Raw genomic sequence first — 25,238 nt, forward strand, 5'->3', positions numbered from 1 at the left:
AGCGAGCATAGACTGTAAAAAATAGATCGCCACATACAATGACCCCAACTTCAATGAATAATTTAAAATGAAAAAGATCAGCCAAAAACATTTTTAAAGAGCCCATATTATACATGAAATAGGGTCATATCCTGGTTGTAAGGGTCTCCAACAACAGTCTAATATGCATGCAAGGTCAAAAAACACTTTCATGGTCTTATAATCTGCATTTATTTTTAGCTAATTATCCCAGCGACTCCTGTATGAATCGTCCAGTGATTCATTTGTTCCCAAACCCCTCCTTAGCGCGGAGCTAATCTGCGCTGATTGGACCGATGACAGTCTGTCGCGATTGGTCGACTGCCTTCAGTCAGAGAGGGAAATGGCCAATAGCTAATCAGCAATTTAAAAAGTAATCACAGTTCATACACGCTCGATAGTATAGACGTGGATTTTAGCTGCCACACTATGGCGAGTGGATAGTGCCACGGATAACCGAACGAAGGAGACAGTCGTGTACTGGCCATACCACACACACACAAAAACACACACACACCTCCGGATGACAACGCTCCCGCTTCCGCCCGCACCCGCCAGGTTTTAGCCTGAGAACCCGCTCCGTTTTCTGCCCGCCGCGCCCGGTCCCGCTAGAGCGGAGAACACAACCAAAAATCACCCAGTATACAGTCCAGACAGCCAAGCTGTCGTTCGTTCGTTCGCTCTCTCTCTCTCTCTCTCTCATACGCGCGCGTGCGCACTAACACACACACACAAGCACCACGCAGACTCTCTCTTTCTAATTCGCATAGCAATATCCGTGATATTGCTAGACAGCCCGCTCCCGTCCCAAATTAAACCCGTTACCGACCGCTCCCGCGATTTATTCGGAAATTTATTCCCGCGGCTGTCCCCGCGCCAGATTTCTGCGGCGCGGGAATAAATTTCCGAATAAATCGCGGGAGCAGAACTCTAGCACGGAGCTCCATAAACAAACAGCACGCGTCGCGTTTTTAACGTGACTTTGCACGCGATAAGATAAAATATCCAGTTAACCTGATACAGTACACGCGGTTACAAGTAACAAATCACAACTAAATACATTTGCAAGCAAGAGTAAACGAGGCAACAACTTTAACCGCACGTACTTACACTTGAGAAATGGAAGAAACCCATCCTGACGTCCATCAGTTACTCTTTACTGATCCTTCCTTTAACAAACTCAGATGAAGTATTCTTTGTAGCATGTAGCTTCCAGAAGTTTCCAACTGCTTGGTTATAATGCTGAGGTTTCATCTTTGGGTAGAGACTCAATATATCCATCTGCAGTGTGACTTCAATCGACCGGCATGTTTGTGTGCGTGTGTTTGTGGGTGTGCGTGTGTTTGTGGGTGTGTGTGTGTGTCTGGGTTTCTGCGTCAGAGGGCGGGGCCTCAGGTTTGAAATCTCCCGGGTTTGCGCGTGCACGTGAATAACTTGGTTTCGTTCGTACGTCATGGCGAAACACCTAATGAGTCGGTATCAAGGCGACTCGTTTGAAGCACTATGAGTCGACTCTTTTATAGATGAATCAACCGTTTTAAACACTGTATTCTTACAGATTTAAGCCTTAGCTGGATACTTCGCTTCACTTAGAGCTGTGTTACACACTACATGGAGGGGAATTTTCAAAAACCCATAATATGGGCTCTTTAAACTTAGTACTTGAAATGTAATATTTTTTAAAGTAAAAAAAAAAAACAATAAATAATATGAATGAATCAAAGTTTTATTAGGCATAGTTACCCTAAACTGGGCAACCGAATATAATTTTACTCATTAAATATAAAGTAAATGATAACATATTTATAAACACCAACTAATCTCCAATAAAAATACACTATGCAGCATTAACATACTATTTAATGTTGACAGTTGAACTCATCTGAGAACTCACCGCTGATGCAGTTTGACCAATAGCAGAGCGGCGTTAAACTCACCGTGGAGTGATGTCACGTGGACCGAAGTTTATTCATACAGTAGTTTCGACCCAGTTTACAGACGCTTTTCATGAACAAAATAAAAATTACATATTTTTAAAAGAAGAAAACTGCGATAATTGGCGTAAATCAGGTTTTAAAAAGTGCGTTGACATCTATTGGGAATTATACGAGCCTCCAGCGTCTCCCTATGACGCCTCAGGCTGAGGTACAGATTCTATAGGGAATCCCTGCACGTCTGAATGTGACGCTAAAGGGGTACCCTGTGCGTCAATAACTTACGCCGAGGGTTCCTGACCAAGCGTCAGTATATGACGAGTAAATCTAGCTCTTACTCCCTGTCTTTCCTTGATGTCATATGCTTCTGATCGCCACCTTTCTTTCATTTTGTATGGTAATTTTGAAATTACATCTCTCATATTGGTGGGACTGTCCATCTCCTCCATGGACTCCCCATCTTCCAATGTATTGCGACATCCAATTAGGAATAAAGCATAAGCACTCAAGGCTTTGCCATCATCAGACTTGATTTGAGGCCACTTTTGAACTTTATCAATAAAAGCTCTTGCTATAATAAGCTCGTCTCCATAATGCCTTTCGAGCAGTCGCTTTGCTTCTTTAAAACCTCTGCTTAACGGCATATATTCACAGCTTCTGACAATCTCTTGAGGCTCTCCTGCAGTGTATTGTTCAAGATAATACAACTTGTCTTTTTCATTGTCTGTTTTATTTTCAATGGTATGCTCAAAAGACCCGATAAAGGATCTATAGGTTAATGGATCCCCTCTAAACACTTGTATGTCTTTACTAGGAAGCTGAATTTGTCTTTGTTGTCTCACCAACAACTCAGTCAAGTCATTTTGTTTCTGCATAACTTGAATAATGCTGTTGTCTGCTTGTGGATAGTCACTGTGTCCAGGTACTTGTACGTTCAGTTCTGTTGCTGGATGTATCTTTGGACTTGAGACAGACTTTGCTTTATCCTTCGCCACAGTAGAATGAGAAGGTGAGCTTTCTTTCTGCTCTGTTTTCAGTTCAAGCTGTTTATGGTGGAATCCTTTTCTTTTCTTTGACCGCACACTACTTTTTCCATCCTCTGAATGCTCATATTCTTTCAGAACCTTTAATTTGGCATCACTTTCTGCAAGCGCTGTTTCTATTTCAAGTTCCTCCATTTTTGCCTTTATCTGCATCTCTTCAATAACAAGTTGTTGTTTTTTCTTTAATGATGCTGCCCTTGCTAGCAAAGCTGCACGTTTTGATTCTTCTTGTGCATATGCAGATGATACAGAGGAGCAAACAGATCCACTTGTAACTGAATCACACCGCTGCTTAAGCTCATTTTTGTTCAAAGATACCTGTGAGGCACTGTCATGAGGCATAATATCATCCTCCATTTCCACATTGTCATTTTTCTCATTTTTCTCAGCTACAGCAGCTATCCAGTTTTCTGTTTTATTCCTAAAAATATTCAAAGAGTCCATTTTAGGCTGAAACCAGTTTTGTTGGTCTGCAATCCTTTCATCTTCAGACAAAAGATCTTGAACTTGAACATTTAAATCATTAAACTCTGCTAACAATTGTGCAAAGTCAAGTTGCATTAAATCGTGCACATTCTGCAGATTTTCATCATCATTCATCAACCTTTCTAGGGTTTTTATATTACTGGTAAGAGCAGATAATTTAGCTCTTCTCAATCCAATAATTCTGTGCAATTTCTCCTCTAAAGCCTTTTCAGTAGGTTTAGGCGCCCTCTTGTGTTCGAAAGCTGCAGTTTCACTTTCGCTTCCTTCAGCCATCTCCATTCAATCAATGCACAAACTGTTTGCAGACGATTAAAAGTACACGCAATACTTTTCTGCATCAACCGTATGCATTTCAGCTTCTTCAAATATGCATTGAGTCATCATATAGCCGAATCAGAGTCCGTTACCTTACTGTTATGCAACGTTTCATACGTGTCAGTCACGTTCCTTCCTGCAAAACAGCTTTAAATCCACCGGAGAAATATCATCCACTATTTATAATCCACGATCGCGAGTCATTTCAGATCACTCAAAGACGATAGTTTAGAGATGAATCTCCGTCCGTCATAACGTGCCACGTGCGCTCCTTCATTTTCATATCCATAGAGCAAGTTTTTTGACTAAATTGTATGTGCCATCGATCCGTCTCTTCTTGTCTTGTTTCTCTCTTTGAATTAGCAGGATTTGAACGCGGGTAACATAAGACAGTCCAGTGATGTCATTTCGAACATGTTTAATAACAACTTAACTGAACTATAATACACGGTCAAAAAACTGTCTTGCTTCCATCTTCATGACACAACTTCTTCCTTACCGGAAGTGACATCAGCATATACTTTATATTAAATTAAATTACTTTTAGTAAAATATTTTCAAGTTTGCCTTTTACATTATTATCAATTTAACATAAATAAAACAATGAACTTATGGCTCTTATAGTCATCATATCTCACTGTTTGGAGCAATGGTCTCCAGTCAAGTCTTTTAATTGAACTAGATCTTTGTGAAGTTGCAGATAATTCAATCATCCACATATTGTGACAGTGTCCATCCTAAGATCTTCTCCCTTATTATAACCCTTTATGCATTCTGGTGTATACAGTATATGCTAGTCATCAAGCTACACAAGTACAAACAAGTTTCTACCCTCCTCTGGCAGTTACCTAAAATAAACTCAATAGAAACTAAGCACTTAATATATTTACCATCCAAAAGAACATATCTCCACATACAATATGAACTTCAGCTGGAAAATCTTCTCCTATTGATTGCTCTTAAATCATATTATCAACATTAAGCCTCTTTTATCTGTCTTGATTAACCATTTATTTTAATTATCAAATTAACTACAATTAAATATTATTAGTTACTTATAATTTATTACTCCTTTAAATTTAAATAGAAATGTCTAGGACAGATTGTATATTACAGTAAATGTTTATATTATTGCTCCTATTTTTACACAAACTTTTCAATAGTGTTTAATACCTATTTCAGCATTTAGTGGTTTTCTTTCTGGGCAGATCTACATCTGATTTAATTTTAACCCTGACTATGCTGGCTGATTTTATCTGCATCTCAGTCCTGTAATGACAATCATTTAGTTGGAACTTGACACTTCTTTCTTTTACTAATCAATTTTCTGAGCTATATATTAATTCATTTTTTGTCATTGAGTTATTTTCGTTTGGCTCATAATTATTTCCTAAGGCATTCCCATTAAACTAGTTGTTCATACAATTTTGATGCACTTTTTTATCAGCTGACTAAAACTTACTGTATGCTTTGTAAATTTCTCTTTGCTCTGTTTTAATTATTATTCCTTAATATTTTTTTTCTAATAATTTTTCACATGTTTTCATGTAAAATATTATCTTTTTCTTAAACACTGTTCTCTTTCAATTTTTCTCATAGCAATTTAGAACTGTTACTTTCTGACCTTATGTCCTATGAATTTATTTCAAATTGTTATTTCAATCTTTCCTTTAACTATAAATCATTTTTCTAGATTTGAATTTTTCCAGTTTTCAATATCCAATCTTGATTTAGGCCATTCACAATACAATTATGTTAAGATTTTCCTTTACTTAATTTGAACTTAAATACTTAGTTCCATTCTTATTTATTCTCCAAATTATGTATTGCCTTATCAAAAGCTTTTTCTTTAGTCACCACCCTGCATTGTAATTTATCATTCTATGTTTAAGGAACTTTTATTAAGCCTACTGAAACTTAAACTCAAATTATTTACCATTCATCATAATATATAATTTCATCATTTAAAGTTTCACCTTAAAATTACCTTATAACACTTTTTTTTTTACTTAAAAATTTGCATGATAATAATTTCTCTCAAATTGACAGGAGTCTGATTTGATACAAGAATGGGTAGCTAAACTTTTGTTCTTAATTTCCTTCTGTAATGCATTAACTTAATTTGGACTTTAGGAGCTACTTTGAGATGGACTGTCAGACTATCCCCCCTCGCAACCTGAGACAACTATAGCTCACAAATTGGTGCTTCTGTGGTGTCCTGAAATTCCTTCATGTCAGGGCACAGTGTTTCCCCCTCTCTCTTTGGGCTGGCTTCTTACTTTGACTCAGCTGATGTAAAGTTCTGGTGGAGCTTTTTTTTCTCTTTGAACAGTTCATCAATCTCTTGTTAGTGTCTCTTTTGAATGTCTCTGAACAAATGTAGCTTTTTCAGTTCTCAGTAAATCCTGGGCAAAAAGATCATGTCACAAGTGTCCACAGCCATTTTGCTCTGTGTTTTTCAAACACCTTTCCATTTGCCAGTGTACTCAGAGATGTCTGGTTGGTACAAGACTACACTGTAAAAAGTGTTACCTTGATTTAACTAATAAAAAGTGAGGCAAGTGGCTGCATCGGATGTTTTAAGTTGATACAACTTCAAGACCTTTTTAAGTAAAATAAACTCTATAATATTACTTAAAACTAATGCAACAAAATCAAGTTGAGCTAACTTATAATTCTAAAATTACTCAGTTAGATAAACATACTTTTTTGTTACAGGTAACTTATTTATAGTTTGCAATATGTAACCTGTACTCAATTTTAATTAGGTTTTAAAAAATATATGTTTTTAGTAAAATTAACCTAATCATTTGATAAATTAACTTATTTAAATTGAGTTCTGGCTATAACCTCAAACAAATAATACTTTCTGTATTATAAGCACTATACAGTGAACAGAACTAACAACAGATTAACATACTCTCCTCTCAATAAGAATTACAAGTTTTATTGAATAAGAAAAAATGAGAAGTTGGATTGAAGACCATAACATTTATTGAAAGTCAACCATTGTAATCTTTAACAGTGACTGCCAAAAAGGGTCATAAATGTGGCTTCAAATTCACACAAAAACACTTTGGTATGCATACATTTTCAACTTGTTCTTAACAGTCAAGTCAAATATCCAAATTGCTTATGACCTTTTATCACACTGGAACGTTGACAATGTCAAAAACGAATAGAGTATTTCTATAATTTGAACTACTATGATTTTTTAAGAACTCCCAAATTGTGCCAAAACACTGCTGTGTACAGTATATACCTCGTGAGGTAATGACTGACAAAGAACACAATCCAAAGTCCACATGAATTTAAGGCACTGAAGAATAAACACAGAGGAAAAAATAACAATGGAAATTAGAAAATTATATTGCCAGAGTTACCTGGGTATTGAGATAAAAAAATAAATTCTTAAAACAAATATTTTTATCACCCTGAACAAATATTAACAGATTTTCTGATTACAGTACGTTTCACTTGGTATTTGGTAAACTTTTTTTTCAAATTATGGCAGAAAATGCCATATCCACGAAGAATTCTATCTAAGATAATTTGGTGAGAAGTTTTGCATACTTGGGTGATGACTTAGGACGCATGGGGTCCAATCCCACAAACAGCCTCTGGTAAATCTCAAACGTATACATCAGTTTAGATGGATACTTCAGGTCAATGGCATATGTCAGTCCAAAAAGTAGGCAGCATGCTTTTGCCAGGTTTGGCAAACCTCTGACCACGGGCTGTCCTTCTATGATGATGCCAATCGTGTCGGGCTGATGGCACATGTAAATCTTCAGTGGACAGCTGCCAAGCTCAGCATGGACCTCTGTTTCCTCACAGCTCTATTGGTGGAGACAAAAAATTATTTGGTCAGAGTTAGTGGGACAGGTAATGAGATGAATTTAGCAGACACATAGAACAAAAATTCTACATTGTACTTTGTTCATAAAGGTGGATACTCCGCGGGCTCTGTGACTACAGCATGAGACCAAAATAATGCAGACCAAGGAAATTTCAATGCTATCATGATCTAGCAAGTGTGTTGCATTTTTCTGGTTCAAAGCTTACATTACAATAAAATATATATATATATATATATATATATATATATATATATATATATATATATATATATATATATATATATATTCCTTTCCTGTACTACTTTGATCATCACATTAAAGCGATAGTTCACCCAAAAATGTAAAATTACTCACCCTCAAGTGGTTTCAAACCACCATGAGTTATTTTAGTTTAAGTCAAAACAACATATTCAAGAAAGCTGAAAACCTGTAACCATTGACTTCTATAGTATTTGTTTTTCCTATTATGGAAGTCAATGGTTAAAGGTTTTCAGCTTTTTTTCAAAATGATTTATTTTGTGTTTGACAGAAGAAAGAAACTCATAAAAATTTGAAGTTATTGTGAGTAAATGATGACAGAATATTTAGTTTTAGGTGACCCATCCTTCAAGAGCAAAAGCAATTACCCCATATCAACACAATATCAATACAAACAGAAAAAAAAAATTGAAAAGTAGATTTAAGGCCAATACATACATGGTAGACACTGATGAGATCTTCTTGTCTCTCTCCCATATACTCTACCAGGCATCTCAGAACCACTTCTCTCCTTTTGTCTACAGAGGCAGATGGATCCTGTCAAAAAGTAAAATATGATCAAAATTCACAGCTGGATGACAACACAAACCACATCTGTAACCACATCCACTCTGTATTTAAACTAATCATTCAATTCTTGTCAAATATCCTACTATACAATACTATACTACAAGATCTCACAACCACAAGCATATCATAAAGAAAAATATAGGTGCATGTTGTTTATTTAAAGTGAAGTGGAACAGATTACAAAATTGAGATGTATCTTTCCAAGTAGGCTGTATTTAACAATATGAATCAAGTAAGAACAGTCTATTTCTCACCTTAAAAGTTTTCTTAAATATGTTTAAATTGACTATTTATAAGCAAAAAAATAATGTTTAGGAGCAAGATACAATCATGAAAAAGGGAGACCAGGGAATTGCATCACTCATTCATTTACAAATATATTCAGACAGCATATCCATTACAGACAGACCAACAGACCTGAAGTACACAGAGAAAGTGTAACTTCACTGAATGTTCAAACATACATTTCCACTGATTAGTTCATGGGTAGTATGAATGTGCTCACAATGAGTTAGACTTTAATAACTCACTCAGTTTATTTTAACATATGCTGCAAACACATACTGTATACACCACCTTCTTTCTCATATTGATGATTAAGTACATAATAGAAAATACATTTGGATGAAAACACAAGTTCCTTTTTTCCCTCTTACCTGGATGAGTTTCATCATTTCGACCTTGATTCTTTGACCAACTGCTCCTCCCTTTTCATTGAAAAGTGACAACATCCTTGGGGTATGTCTGTCCAGCTGTGACATAAATGTTGACTCAAGTGATATGCCATTGATTCTCAAGAACTCTTCACAGATCTGCAAACAGACGTAGATCATCTTAATTACAAACCAAATGTGATGTTTTTACTGTGATTTAAACAACATGAGTTGTATATGCAAATGTGCTTTTTACCTATCAAATCAAAAAGATAGACTGTGTCAAGCAGTTAAGGAACATATTTAATATGCATTTATTTTTTAAGAATAAAATTCAGTTTTCAGTCAAGTCTATAGCTTTTTGTACAGTTTACTTGTTTCTCCTTCTGTACTATTCTCCTCTGCACTCCTTCCATATCCTACTTTCCTCTCCCGCCCTCCTCTCTCTTCCTTCCACACCCCTCATCTTTCTTAAAATTGTCAGAGTTAAATTTTTTTTAGTTGATCAGCACTCAAATGTAAATATTATGAGCTTTCTTGTCCTGCAATCAACATTTTAAAGGCATCAAAAGCTTTTATCAAAATTATCCTAAAACATAAAACTATACATTATTCTTGTCCTAGCACAACTTTGTCAATTTTCATTGAACTTAAAATGTTTACTACTGTAGATTTTGTATATCCGGTTGATTTTATTACTTAAAAGTGTAGGATCTGTTAAGATAAGATTTAGCTAATGTACGGTTGTATTGTTTTGTAAGACAATGAACCTCAAACAGCTTCTTATAGGCAAATTAAAAACTTTCTTTAAAACTTTTCAGTGATAGAATTCTAGTTAAAGAAGCATATTTTACAGCTACTGTACAGCTATGTATACTAGATATTTTTTTTAGCTAAACTAGATTTACTTTTCCATCCTAGAAAAGCACTTCACAACTACAGGCCATTTACCATACCATCATGAAGTTTGTAAAGTATAATGTAGGGAACAATTAATAATTCATGAAGATACTGAAAGTACGTACTACAGTGTATTTATTAAGACACACAAGTAGATAACATACGCAAGCATGTGCGCGCATGTGCGCACACACACACACACACACACACACACACACACACACACACACAATGATTTTAGCTAGTTGGCTTTGCTAAGTTTACCCTACCTGTGAAGGTTTTAAGAGGGCGGGCCATCTCTCTAGAAGATCTGTGACACCTGGGGCTTGACCAACAATCTCCTGTCTTCTCAAACTGAAGGTACTTGACATCAACTCATTTATAACTCTGTCGTTATTCTTTTTCTTGTTCTCAGAAGTCAACTCTAGTCTCTTACTCTCAAGGGAATCATCCGTTTGACCAGGTGGATGAGGGGGCAGGTAGTTTAACTCAGCTTTCCGAGCTTTTTTGATGTTTTTTGCTGGTTGTTTGTTCTCAGAAGATTTACGCTTTACAGAGTTCACCAAGACTTCTGGAATCCCATGCATTCGAAGTTTGCTTCGGTAATTTCCTACTTTATACTTTAGGCTCTGCTGCCATCCATAGAGACCATTGAAAGAGCCTGGCTCCTTCAAACATGGACGCCTTTTTATGAGAGCCTCTGCTACTGCACATCGATGTGCATCATTTGGGTATGGAGTGTATGAAAATATGAGCTCTGCCAAACACTCCAGGATGTTGGACTTTATACCAGGATAAGACTTCTCTTTGTACAAAAGAGAACCATCTCTGAGAAAGTTCTCATTGCCATACTGAAGCGCTAACTCTGTGTTATACGAAAACTTTGGAATAGGAAACTCTGTTGGCCATGGTTTGTGCATTTCAGAGCTACAGGGACTGAGTAGTATGGTGTCATCTGATTCTGCAGAGATGGAGCCACTTGATGTGGATGGTAGACACGCAAAGTGATTTTCTGACACTGCTCTGGATACAAAGCAATCTTCTGTTTGAAGGTCAGGAATCTCTTTTGTTAGCAAAATGACAGGTGGGACATACACTACCTTTAGTGTGTCCCTATCCTTCAGGTCATCAGTTGAACTTAAAGTAATGAAGTCATCAAAATCTTGATCTTTGTATTGAAGGCTTATGTCCACGTAGATCTCAAACGTCTGTTTTATGGTTGCTTCCAACTCTTTTACTGTACGTGGCATTTCAGGAACACAAAGTTTCTTTATCTCATGGTCCAGGATTACACGGAACTTTACAGCTGCCTCCATTTTGATGATCTAATGTTGCCTTGAAAACAAGACAAAACAGCATATTAGTTATTTTTACATTCAGTCTGGCATTGTTTAGCAACCGTTCTTTGTTGTATGTGCGTGAAAATCTTGAAAAACATACGTCCCATCACTTGAACTACACCAAATGGTACAGTTTATGAAATGTGTATCTATTCCAGACAAATATGGCGCTTCAGCATCACCATTCGCCTTACTGCAATATTGTAGTCTGAAAGCGGGCAGACATCAGTGAGATCCTTCTGTTCTACAAAAACTACTTGCTCTGTACTCTCCAGCTCAAATCCTCGAACGTGCTCATCATACCAGGAAATTAATACTCTAGCAATAAAATGGTCTTTTTCTCTCAGAACTACTATCTGAAGAACTTCAATAAAGTCTGGAAGTCCAGCAGTAGATCCATAGGCCAAAATCATGCCTTTAGAGTATGTAGTTCCATAAATTGTAACCGTGTTAGAAAGATGTACATTAGTCTGACCCGGCGACACTCTTCATATTGCATTGTGTACATTTGTATGCAGAACAGCTATAGGCACCTGGGATACTCTGGCAGTACTGAAAGTGGGAACGGTTGTAGTTGCATGCAGGTGGTATGCAATCATCAACTGATGCTTGTTTGCGAGGGAAAACAGAACATTCCTGAAATTCCCTGTATGCCTCACAATTTGTTTGAAGTAACGATGTTTTCCCTCAAATCGCATAGTCCAAAATCCAATGACCGGTCCAAACACTTTAATGAGCATTGGATAATGTTCCAGAAAGTGGTGTTTAGGGATCAACTTAACCTGAGGAAATGCAGCAAGTAATCTGAGTCGATGCTCAGAAATCTTTGTATCAAGATGATATACTTGCTTCACTTTGAGTTGGAGCTACCACAAGTTCAACTATCTCTTTCAGACACATAATTACATCCCATGCAGGATCATTCAAAGGTATCCTGTGACCTATCATTAGTGGGAGCAGCCTGATGAGGGTCCAGTTTTCGTGGGCATTACCTCCGATACTTTTTCGAGTGGAGAATGCAATGGGAATGGGCTGTGGACTGTCTGTCTTATCTCCCCACTTGTAGGGAAATGATTTGATTGTGTTGTTAAGCTCATCAAGAGTGATGTATCCTTTGGCTATGAAATCACTAAAGCACAGTGCTAATTCCATGGGAACAATCCCCTCAAAAAGGTCATGCAAAATATCAGGAGGATACCCCTCAACCATGTGAAAATGGCTTAGCTTCTCTGACAGTGGGCAGGGCCTTTTCACACCAAAAGTGTGTGGTAATGCAGGGTTCTCTTGTAGTGTTTTGACATGAAGAGAATAATCCTCCTTTGTTCGAATGTTAAAAGCACCTGATCTCACTTCCTTTTCTTGAAAGTCAGCATGCTCTCCTAGACAGAACCTGCAAATGTATGTTCCTGAAAAACTTTCTACAAGGCCAGCAAGTGAATGTGCACCAAGATTGTCAGCAACTACACAGTAGATGGACCCTTTGACAGTTTTCCCTATGACTGGAATCAAAATTCCATCTTATTCCAGTACAGCTATGTCATCAAGGAGTGGCTTGAGTACCTCTGCATATCCAAATGTCTTAATATCATTAGCTTTGCACAAAAGTGCTAGATACACTGAAGTTAGTGTGGAGCGATAACACGATGGGTTATTTCCCAAGATCCAGTACACGGCTGTTATCTTGTGTTTCCTTCGAGATGTTCCTAAGGGATTGCATACCTCAAAATCATCTACATAAAGGAATATGCAGATTCTCTGCTCTTCAGAATAAAAATCACTCTCTCTATAAAAGGCACCATCACGGAATGATCTGTACTGTGCAGGAATACTTGTGTTTCCATAATCTCTCAGAAACTGTTCTCTGATATCATTGTTGTTTAAAATTTGTTTCAATGATTCAAGGATTGGAACATACTGAAAACTCTTCTTTTTAATTGGATCAAGAACATATTCAACTGGCTCTACAACGTTAAATGTTTTTAGAAAGTGCCGTCTCCTTTTGAAAGCTGATGACAGTGGCCCATCCTTATCAAAAGCCATGCTTATGGGGTTGGATTCATTTAATTCCTCAAATAAAGAGGTTACAACTGTGCTGTCAATGACACAGTTGTTTTTCTTCAAGTGTGATTCAACAATTTCTCTGATAATTGGCATGGATGCTGATGACACAAACTGCAGTTCATCTACCAACTCATCAATACACCTGTTTGAGACATTATGCACACTTTCCAATTTATGCAGGAAAGAAGCTATATGGTCCACAATTAAGTACCTGTCATCCTTTTGCACAAAATGTGCACATGAGCTGGTTCCTTCTCCACTACATTCATCTATATTTTCATTCTGGGTGGCTCCAGTGTTATCTAATTCAAAAGTTGGTGTCTGGTTTGGCTTTTCAAAAAGAACAGTTTCTTTAAAATCGCTTTGAGTATGAGGAGTGTGCTTCCTGTGTTTGTGTGCTGTAAACGTTCCATAAATATTGGTTTGGAAATCACACCCTTGAAACACACATTCAACTGTCACATTACTTTTAAGGTGATGACCAACATGTGCAAAATATTCTCTTTCTGTTGGAAACCCTTGTGTCCTACACACCAGGCATGTAAAGGACAGGACAATCTCAGGTCTTTGTGTCTGACTTTCCAGATGGCATCGAGACAAATGCGAATGCAAACCACTCCAAGTTTTGAAAAAACATGGACATTCCAAGTAAATGCATGGTAATGAATGACTATGACCAAAGGTTCCATGATGCAGTCTATAATGTTTCAAAATGTCACTTCTGGTAGGTAAGTGATCACTGCACCTTTTGCATGGCCAACTCATTTTATCTTTGCCTACAGTTCATAAATAAGAAAGAAAATTATTTTCAGTATTTTCAGGACACTCCCCTTTGTTTACAAGTGTTAAGTATCCCTCAAGGTTATGCCAATATTAATAATCCAAACATAGTAAAGCAACATGCAAACTTATGTTAAAAAAGCTACATACTTTGTTGTGTATACATTATTACACTTGCTTTTAACAACATCAAATTCTAATGAAACCTGTGATTTTTTTTTCTTTTTCAGTGTAATATGTATTAAATTACGGTTGCCTGTCAATTATAGAATCTTTTTCAATTATAGAAAAGTTTTTCTGTTCCCTCGAAAAGATGTTTTGCGATCTCTCCTAAAAATGTTGTTTCACAAACACTTCCTATTTACTTCATACATGTCAATCCTCCCGTTTTTGCCGAGCTGGATTCTTCTGTATTTTAGCACTAGTATTTTGTACTTTTGTATTTCTATTCCAATATCATTCTATCACTACGTATTTCTCATATTTCTCCCATATTTTAATCTTGAAAGCATGTTTAAATTAATATAAAAAAATCTGCCTTCACTTTCTTTCCATTAAAGTGGTGCGTTGTTCGTTGTCCTTCCTATGCAACCTCTGAATCAGTGAATTCAGGTATAAGCGCTGACTGAAGGATGAATGCTTTCATTATACATCTGTGCACTCTTAAAGTGACACCTCTGTTATCAAATAAGTAAAGAGCAGCAAATGAATCTCTGATTTTGTTTTCTTTGTTAACATGTGTCACTGTAAGAATGCACAGATTCAGAATGAAAGCATTCGATTACTTTAGTAACTGTTTGTACTTATTTAGGAGAATAAGTTGTGTTTAAAATAAACACATACAGGAGGAATACATTTACATATTATTAAGTGTATTTGTCTGTTTACACACACCCAAATCCCAAAGTGTCCTGCACTTTAACCCCTCTTTAAATGGCATGTATAAAAGCTGATCTGTCAGTGCTTATACATGCATTCACTGATTCAGAGATTACACAGGAAGGGCAATGATTGACACACAGTATTAATGGAAAGAAAGTGAATGCAGACATTTTTATATTCATTTAAACGTGCTTTCAATATTAAAAATGTGGGGGAAATACAGGAAACTACTTGATATGATAGGATGATAGTGGGATAGAATAGTAATATACAGGAGAATCACCGCAAAAATGGTAGGGTTGAAATGTATGAAGTGAACGGGAAGGGTTTGTCAAACAACAGTTTTGCGAGGGATCACAAAACAACTTTGCATTTCCTCGCAAAACATCTTTTCAAGGGAACGCAAAAACTCAAAAATATATATTTTCCTATCACCCAGTTTTTTTTTCTTCCACCCATTTTTTTCCCCCACTATCACCTCCATTTCGGGTCTCTGTATGAATTCCCTGCATGCAGGCATTAGTGTAGTCCTTTGCTGCTGAAGCCACATTTAATTAATTTATTTTTTCCTTAAAATTTAAACCACATTTTTATGATGCACTTTAAAAGCTTGGTAGTTATTAATTGTGGAGTATAATTAACTACATGAAGGATTTTAGTAACCACATGTAAAATCCTTTTTATTACAGAAACATTGAGCAAATCTTAGTGGCAAATGACAGTTCAGTGAGCAAGAATTATCAGTCAGCCTTTAGAAAAAGATTGATAATTAGAAACTGCCCTATTTGGTTCTTTTTTTTTTTACTTTGTTGTGGGCAGGACACAGACAGCAGATGATATGCCTTCAGGTAATTGGTACACATAAAAACATATTAAAAATGATTTACATCAAATGTAAGTCTATAGAGCCCAGACTCTTGATTGTGATATTTCACAATATGTTTTACTTACCTGAAAATAGTTATAGCTGTAATTGTATCTATTCTAAATTTTGTCTCACCTGTTTGTGAAGATCGCAGACCCCAGGTAATGCACTTGAGTATCTAAATACCAAGAAAGAGTATGTTAGAATAAAGTCAAAATGTTTCTGTAAACATTACTGGCAAATAATGGGGTTATTGCAGTAATACTGTAGAAATAGTTTTAAAGGATTTCAACCAAAAATCTCTAATTAATTTACTGTGCAGAATTTAAATGAAATTGAGAAATCTGATAAATTTACTGAAGTAATGCTACAGTATACTAACAGGATCTCTGATGATATAAAGGCACCCTGAACTCATACAACATACATATCTGTATTTACTAAATTATCCATCCTCAATGTAGCAAGAGTTGCGATGATGTTAGCAAACGCTAACAGGTCTGGTGAGCTAGCTAACGAACCAATCCACGGCATAACTTAGCCCGTGATCTGTTCTGTAGTCATGACAACAACACTTTGTTAATTAAACTTTCGCATTCGATCCTACTAATACGATCCCTTTTTAATTGTTAGTTTGTAATAACATAAAGTAGCATACGGTAGCACTTAAGTAACATTAGCATTTTGGTAACGCTTTCTTTTACAACCCGCAAAGTACCGCGTAAGTACAGTGAAATTACAGTGTACTTTTCTGTACGTACTGTGTAAGTATAATGAACGTATGTGTAGTTATAAGGGAACAAACCGTAATGTTTGGGTAAGAAGGGGGTAACAACCAGATATTCAGCATGAAAAGTACCGCGTAAGTACTGTGAAATAACGTTGTACTTTTCTTTAAATTGCAAAAGAACAAACCATAATGTATGCGTAATAGGGGAGTAACAATAAGATATTTATCAAGCAAAGATCCGCGTAAGTATATTACGTTTACGATGTACTTTTCTTCAAGTATTGTATACATATGAAGAATTATGCAAGGATGGTGACAACCTATTGCTATCTGCAAATGTACTGTACATGCACCTGCGTGAGTACATTAGTACTCTTATTCAGTGCTTGGGTTTTATACGGGGTGTTTAATGAATAAAAGGTTTACAACCTGTGAAATTATGAACCCTTATTTTATACTGTATGCATTTTAAATCTGCAATATATAAAATATATAATATAAAATATATTTCCATACACTACTTACCTTATGTTTACTCGTCGATCTCACCAAAGCCATCAATGTCTCCATAACTCACTATCAACAAATAACTTTGCATGATATAGGCCTTCCGTCAGGGTTCAATGTAGATTAAAACAGGCTCGCATCTTTACTGCTGTTTGCACAGGGGGGCCAACTGTTGCATTTCAGTAAATGTATAGCTGATGCTTTATACACTGTTAGACATTTCTGTAAATTACACAGTTATTTACTGTATTTCACCCAGTGTAATACTGCAAATTCCTTTTACGGTAAATAACTGTATTTACCGTTGCATTATGGGAATTTAGTGTGACGTCGAACAACATATACAGCGATGTACTGTATTTGTAAAAATTCGTGTATTATACTGTATTTTCCACAACTGCTTCAACGCCACCTTGCGGCGATTCGACTATGCACCACATTTTGCCTGAGGACCCTGGAGCAATTCTGGAGGACAATTTATTAGTGTGCCTGAAGAACATACTGGATTTAACAAACTTTACTCTGGTAAGCTGAGGCAGTGTTTCATTTTACAGAATGTTTTGTGGACGAGAATAGAACAAAGTAAAGTATAAAGTTGGCTATTATTATTTTCTCTGGCTTGGCGTTATTTCGCCCATTTGAGAAATATATCATCTATTAAGATGTTACCTTTATTTAATTTATTACATTAACACTACTATTACTTTAAATAAGACTGTTTATGACTATTAGCCATTGTTCTCGTCATCTTTTTATTTATTTACATAGGAACCGGTGTTGCAGCGGGTTTTGGTTTAGGAGGGAACCAGAGGTATGCAGACAGTTTTGGAGGACACTTAGCACGAGACAACGGTCCGGCAGAGAGTGTTTTCCCCCACAAGAATATGAATGAAAGACCAACAAATAATCCAGGTAAAAGCGCGTCTGTATGTGCTGACAACACTCGACATTGATTTGAGCACCTCTATTAGCATTTGTTTGCTCGGCAACATTGGCTGAAGCGATCTTAAAATGGTAATGTTAACTGTTAGCTAAACTGAGCTAAGTTTATACTGAATTGGACTCAAACTCATTTTAACGTGCAACGTTTAACTTATATTGATTTATACTATATATATTAGATGTTGTGAACTTATTTTTCTCTGGTCTAGAGTAACTTATAACGTTAGCTTGAGAAAATAACATCGCGACGTAACCTATAAGAACGTTACCGTAAATCTATACAATATGCATAGAGGTAAAGTTGGTTTTATATTCGCACATTCGTTCATTTAGAAGACTCTATACTGTTTACCAAGTTACTTTGAATATTCGATCAGAATTAGCATGCCAGTATGACTTGAAATCAACATTAACACTGTTTATTTGACCGTGAGCATGTTGTACTTTGATAGTCATTAGCTGCTAAAATGATTTCGCTATTTAGAGTTTGCAAATAATACTTTTATGAAATTAAATTATTAAGGGGGAAGTCTGAATCTGCTAATATAAAACCAATTTTACCTCTATGCATTATGCTAATAACCACCTTTTTGCTATTTATTGTTTGCTAATTATTTTTTTATCACAACTCTTGACATTTGGTTTAACATAATTGTTACCATTATATTTTTTTCTGTTTAGATATGGCACTGGCACAGCAGCAGGTATTGTCTGAAGAAACAAACAGCATTTCGGAGGAACATCTTGATCAGCACAGCCTTATGCTTAAAAAATAAGCAAGACCAGTAAGCAACCAAGGTAAACAAATAAAAAAAAAGTTGTGTGGAGGTTGTGGGTTGTAGCATGGTATTCTTATCTGTATTTTTGGCTTTTTTATGGTCTCAATATAGAATACTGGGAGCTTACCTGTGCAAACTGGACCTCATACAACAGTAAGTACTGTACATCTATTTGTTTCTCAATATAGTAACGTTACTTTTAATACAAAATGTGTCACATGTTTAGTTGCTAGCTAAATAAAAAAAATATTTTTCCCTTTTTTATTAAACCATTTAGTAGGGTTTTTTTCATCTTTGTTTATAATATTTTTGAGCAGATTGAGGTCTGTCATTTCAAAATACAATAATTAGTATTGGGATACATGCATTTGTCTATGTATTAAATGTCTTTTTCCCCATTTCATGTTGCCTAAATATTTTGTAATAAATAAAATAATACAATTTTTTGTATAAATAATTCCAGAGGATGAAACAAAATGCACAGCAACAACCAGAGTGAGCCAGAAGAAGACAGGGGAAGTAGTGAAGCGAATGACAACCATGAACAACAGTGAGTTATCCTTCTTTTACCAGCTAACTGAGAACTTGGATTAGGTGAGACACTCTCAATAATTGTATCAGTATTCAGTCAGTTTTAGTTTATTAGGAATACATAAAACAAATAGTCTAATCTGTCCTGCAGTGAATCAACCCATCACACTGTTGCCAGTAAGTTACTGTATTTTAGATTTACAGTATACAACTGTAAATCCGTTTACAGCATGTTACTGTAGTGTCTGAAAATGGTTAACTACTGTAAAAACCTAAGTTAACAGTTAGCTACTGTAAACCTTTTAATTTTGTCCTAAATATTTTATAATATAATTTTATTAATATTATTTTAATACTATAGACCTAAAAAAGACACAATTACAAAATATTAACAAAATAAACACTCTTTATTTAAAACATTGGAGATGCTTAAAACAAGCTTAAAAATGTGTAAAAACATTACATTTCAATCATTCAAAATATTTTATTTTAAGAAAAAAAAACATTGAAAATGACAAAGCACATTAACATACATGTACAAAACTAATTTAAGTGTCTGACCTGCATATTGTTGAGAAAAAAAAACCCAATTGTACTAAGTACTACTGACATTAAACCAGACACAATTACAAAATATTCCATTCTTTAAAACATTAATAATGCTTAAAGCATTTAAGGAAAATGTGTGAAAATTACATTAAGCAATAAAATCAACACATTAAAAATAAATAAATCACACAAAGCACTAGAACATACATGTACAATAAAAATTTAAACTTCTGAATTGCATATTGTTGGAAAAATAAATATTTGTAACTATTAGCCGACTCAGAAACAACCCAACTTTAAAATATTACTAGTTCTGGTATCAAGGTCTGAATTCACATGTTCAAATGCAATTCATCTTTATTTCTATTGCACTTTTACAATGTAGATCAATGATGTCAAAGCAGCTTAACATAGAAGTTCTTGTAAATTGAAGCTGCTTCAGTCCAGTTTTCAGAATTGAAGCAGTAAATGTCACTGCTGAAAGTCCAAACACTGAAGAGCAAATCCACCGATCCACCAATCGTAGCCAAGCGATCCAGTGGCGACAGTGGCATGGAACAAACTTCACCAACTGACGAAAGTGTAGAATAAAATCCCTTGAGAGATACCAGGCTCAGTTGGGCACGACCAGTTCTCCTCTAGCCAAACTTGTGCAAGGCTGCAGTATAGGCACCAGAGGCTTGAAAGTTCACCAGCGGGTGGTCAGGCTGGCCCATTGGATCAATGCGGAAACTCATTGATCACGTGTGTCTTTTAGGATTCACTCCTCCATGACCACCACAGCATCTGGTCAGGATTTGGCCCAGTTCAGGATTATGAAGAACTCTGGATAAGGACAAACAGACTAACATAAGCATAGAAGAAGCTTGTTTAAAAAAAATAAATCATATACTGGTTAATTATTTTGAAGCATGGCAGCTAGGTTGGGGTAGTTTTCAGCTGGTACTGAGCAACTGGCTCCTGCTCATAACCTGCTCACTACCATGTTTAAAAGATAACTAACCAGAATGTCCTGTTTATTTTTTTCCCTAACAAGGTTTTACAAAAACATTGTAGCATTTGTGATGGGTTGATTCACTGCAGGACAGATTAGACTATTTGTTTTATGTATTCCTAATAAACTAAAACTGACTGAATAAAACTATTGAGAGTGTCTCACCTAATCCAAGTTCTCAGTTAGCTGGTGAAAGAAGGATAACTCAATGTTGTTCATGGTTGTCATTCTCTTCAGTACTTCTCCTGCTATCTTCTGGCTCACTCTGGTTGTTGCTGTGCATTTTGTTTCATCCTCTGGAATTATTTATACAAAAAATTGTATTATTTTATTTATTACAAAATATTTAGGCAACATGAAATGGGGAAAAAGACATTTAATACATAGACAAATGCATGTATCCCAATACTAATTATTGTATTTTGAAATGTCTGACCCATGACAGACCTCAATCTGCTCAAAAATATTATAAACAAAGATGAAAAAAAAAACCTACTAAATGGTTTAATAAAAAAGGGAAAACGATTTTTTTATTTAGCTAGCAACTAAACATGTGACACATTTTGTATTAAAAGTAACGTTAATATATTGAGAAACAAATAGATGTACAGTACTTACTGTTGTATGAGGTCCAGTTTGCACAGGCAGGCTCCCAGTATTCTATATTGAGACCATAAAAAAGCCAAAAATACAGATAAGAATACCTTGCTATAATCCACAACCTCCACACAACTTTTTTTATTTGTTTACCTTGGTTGCTTACTGGTCTTGCTTATTTTGTAAGCATAAGGCTGTGCTGATCAAGATGTTCCTCTGAAATGCTGTTTGTTTCTTCAGACAAAACCTGCTGCTGTGCCAGTGCCATATCTAAACAGAAAAAAATATAATGGTAACAATTATGTTAAACCAAATGTCAAGAGTTGTGATAAAAAAAATAATTAGCAAACAATAAATAGCAAAAAGGTGGTTATTAGCATAATGCATAGAGGTAAAATTGGTTTTATATAAGCAGATTCAGACTTCCCCCTTAATAATTTAATTTCATAAAAGTATTATTTGCAAACTCTAAATAGCGAAATCATTTTAGCAGCTAATGACTATCAAAGTACAACATGCTCACGGTCAAATAAACAGTGTTAATGTTGATTTCAAGTCATACTGGCATGCTAATTCTGATCGAATATTCAAAGTAACATGGTAAACAGTATAACGTTAGAGTCTTCTAAATGAACGAATGTGCGAATATAAAACCAACTTTACCTCTATGCATATTGTAACGTTATAGATTTACGTTACGTCGCGATGTTATTTTCTCAAGCTAACGTTATAAGTTACTCTAAACCAGAGAAAAATAAGTTCACAACATCTAATATATATAGTATAAATCAATATAAGTTAAACGTTGCACGTTAAAATGAGTTTGAGTCCAATTCAGTATAAACTTAGCTCAGTTTAGCTAACAGTTAACATTACCATTTTAAGATCGCTTCAGCCAATGTTGCCGAGCAAACAAATGCTAATAGAGGTGCTCAAATCAATGTCGAGTGTTGTCAGCACAGACATACGCGCTTTTACCTGGATTATTTGTTGGTCTTTCATTCATATTCTTCTGGGGGAAAACACTCTCTGCCGGACCGTTGTCTCGTGCTAAGTGTCCTCCAAAACTGTCTGCATACCTCTGGTTCCCTCCTAAACCAAAACCCGCTGCAACACCGGTTCCTATTTAAATAAATAAAAAGATATGACGAGAACAATGGCTAATAGTCATAAACAGTCTTATTTAAAGTAATAGTAGTGTTAATGTAATAAATTAAATAAAGGTAACATCTTAATAGATGATATATTTCTCAAATGGGCGAAATAACGCCAAGCCAGAGAAAATAATAATAGCCAACTTTATACTTTACTTTGTTCTATTCTCGTCCACAAAACATTCTGTAAAATGAAACACTGCCTCAGCTTACCAGAGTAAAGTTTGTTAAATCCAGTATGTTCTTCAGGCACACTAATAAATTGTCCTCCAGAATTGCTCCAGGGTCCTCAGGCAAAATGTGGTGCATAGTCGAATCGCCGCAAGGTGGCGTTGAAGCAGTTGTGGAAAATACAGTATAATACACGAATTTTTACAAATACAGTACATCGCTGTATATGTTGTTCGACGTCACACTAAATTCCCATAATGCAACGGTAAATACAGTTATTTACCGTAAAAGGAATTTGCAGTAATACACTGGGTGAAATACAGTAAATAACTGTGTAATTTACAGAAATGTCTAACAGTGCAGGGTAAATACCACATTTGAGGGTTGTAAATTAAAGTGAAGCACTGTTCCTCCCTTGTTACCTGTACTTACAGGGTAAATACCACATTTGAGGGTTGTAAATTAAAGTGAAGCACTGTTCCTCCCTTGTTACCCCCTTGTTCCCTGTACTTACAGGGTAAATACCACATTTGAGGGTTGTAAATTAAAGTGAAGCACTGTTCCTCCCTTGTTACCTGTACTTACAGGGTAAATACCACATTTGAGGGTTGTAAATTAAAGTGAAGCACTGTTCCTCCCTTGTTACCTGTACTTACAGGGTAAATACCACATTTGAGGGTTGTAAATTAAAGTGAAGCACTGTTCCTCCCTTGTTACCCCCTTGTTCCCTGTACTTACAGGGTAAATACCACATTTGAGGGTTGTAAATTAAAGTGAAGCTTTGTACCTCTCTTGTTACCTGTAGTTAAAGGGTAAATACAACATTTGTTCCCCCCTTGTTCCCTTTAGTTTACAATGTAAAATCTTGAAGGCAGTAAAATAAATATACAAACACACAATATATTTCTTCTTTACTTTGTAACCTTTATTTTAATAAATAAGCATTTTAAAACACTTCATCTTAATCAAACATTGTCCTGTCTATCATTGCCTATACTCATTCATTTTCTCTTCGGCTTTGTTCTTTTGTTAATCTGGGGTCGCCACAGTGGAATGAACCACCAACTTATCCAGCATATGTTTTACGCAGTGGATGCCCTTCCAGCTGCAACCCATCTCTGGGAAACATCCATACACACCCATTTACACGCATACACTACGGACAATTTAGTCCACCCAATTCACCTGTACCGCATGTCTTTGGACTGTGAGGGAAACCGGAGCACCCGGAGGAAACCCACGCGAACGCAGGAAGAACTCCACGCAGAAACGCCAACTGACCCAGCCGAGGCTCGAACCAACAACCTTCTTGCTGTGAGGAAACAGCACTACCTACTGTGCCACTGTGTTGCCACCCAGCTGCAACCCATCACTGGGAAACATCCATACACACTCATTTACACACATACACTACGGACAATTTTAGCTTACCCAATGTCACCACATATTTTTGGACTTGTGGGAGCACCCGGATGAAACCCACGCTAACATGGGGAGAACATGCAAACTCCACACAGAAATGCCAACTGACCCAGCCGAGGCTCGAACCAGCGACCTTCTTGCTGTGAGGCGATTGTGCTACCCACTGCACCTGCCTATACTCAGACAGCAAAATAACACAATATTTCATTCCCCCTTTTTTTCTGGCATCTCTTGCTTGGCTTCCTCTTTTGCTCTTCTCAGCTTCCACTGAGGACTCTGATGGTGAGTGGCTGATGAAATCCCATGGGTCTTGCTGCTCTGCATTTATATAAAATATATGAACAGACATAAAGGCTTTTAGTAAGCTGTAGACATGTTTATTTTGCTGTTTTATGTGTGTGTGGGGGTTGTCCAACAATTTCACATACTAAATATTTACAGATACCATACAGACACTATACATTACTATCAAACAAAAGTACTATGATCAGATCATATGGGAGATTGTGATCATTTATAGTGCGGTTTCTCTTCACTGTGATCTTCAGTTATTTTGTTCATTAGTTCAGTTTTGCCTTTGGTACTGGCTAATCTATTGTATAAACACACTTATTGAATATTATTGAACAGCATCCTATAGAAATTAATAATAATATAACAGAGAGATCTGTACTCATTTATATAGAAATCTTTAATCTTATTTTATAGGTTCAACATTGCTGTAAATATTCTTCAGAGACCTCTCAGATTTCATCTTAAACAACTTCTCTAAATCTTGCTTCAACACACTCGTGCTCAGAGAAGCTGCACAGATATCTTCAGCTCCAGTGGTTTGTGTTGTCTTTATGACATGCCCACAGTCAGGAGAATCTCATGAATATTCATGTCAGTGTCACT

The 25,238-nt window shown here is 36.0% G+C and overlaps 2 protein-coding genes and 1 long non-coding RNA gene across 3 annotated transcripts in view; 1 reads left to right on the forward strand and 2 right to left on the reverse strand.

Moving 5' to 3' along the window:
• The window catches only part of LOC110439496 (uncharacterized), a 484,284-nt gene that overhangs the window by 292,836 nt on the left and 166,210 nt on the right, over nucleotides 1-25,238 (reverse strand). The window lies entirely within an intron of this gene.
• On the reverse strand, nucleotides 1,861-16,249 carry LOC137491060 (uncharacterized). Its single transcript, XM_087249982.2, has 5 exons — nucleotides 16,101-16,249; nucleotides 10,307-11,372; nucleotides 9,141-9,296; nucleotides 8,353-8,451; nucleotides 1,861-7,635 (listed from the first exon to the last, which is right to left on the reverse strand). The coding sequence occupies exons 2-5, from the start codon at nucleotides 11,351-11,353 to the stop codon at nucleotides 7,339-7,341; spliced, it is 1,599 nt and encodes a 532-aa protein (XP_087106108.1). The 5' UTR covers nucleotides 11,354-11,372; nucleotides 16,101-16,249; the 3' UTR covers nucleotides 1,861-7,338.
• LOC148682318 (uncharacterized) lies at nucleotides 18,062-19,153 on the forward strand. The gene is made up of 3 exons (XR_015942920.1): nucleotides 18,062-18,114; nucleotides 18,826-18,942; nucleotides 19,035-19,153. It is a non-coding gene; the product is annotated as an uncharacterized LOC148682318 (long non-coding RNA).

This window comes from Danio rerio, chromosome 4 (assembly GCF_052040795.2).
Source record: "Danio rerio strain M-AB ecotype USA chromosome 4, GRCz13ab, whole genome shotgun sequence".
Lineage (NCBI taxonomy): Eukaryota > Metazoa > Chordata > Actinopteri > Cypriniformes > Danionidae > Danio > Danio rerio.

What these genes read in the sequence shown, in the direction of transcription:
- LOC137491060 (XM_087249982.2), bottom strand. Translation starts at nt 11,353, where the DNA reads ATGGAGGCAGCTGTAAAGTTCCGTGTAATCCTGGACCATGAGATAAAG. An exon ending in CCCTCTTAAAACCTTCACAG is followed by an intron (nt 9,297 to 10,306) that starts GTAGGGTAAACT and finishes GTCTGTTTGCAG; the next exon opens with ATCTGTGAAGAGTTCTTGAG. An exon ending in ATCTCATCAGTGTCTACCAT is followed by an intron (nt 7,636 to 8,352) that starts GTATGTATTGGC and finishes CTCCACCAATAG; the next exon opens with AGCTGTGAGGAAACAGAGGT.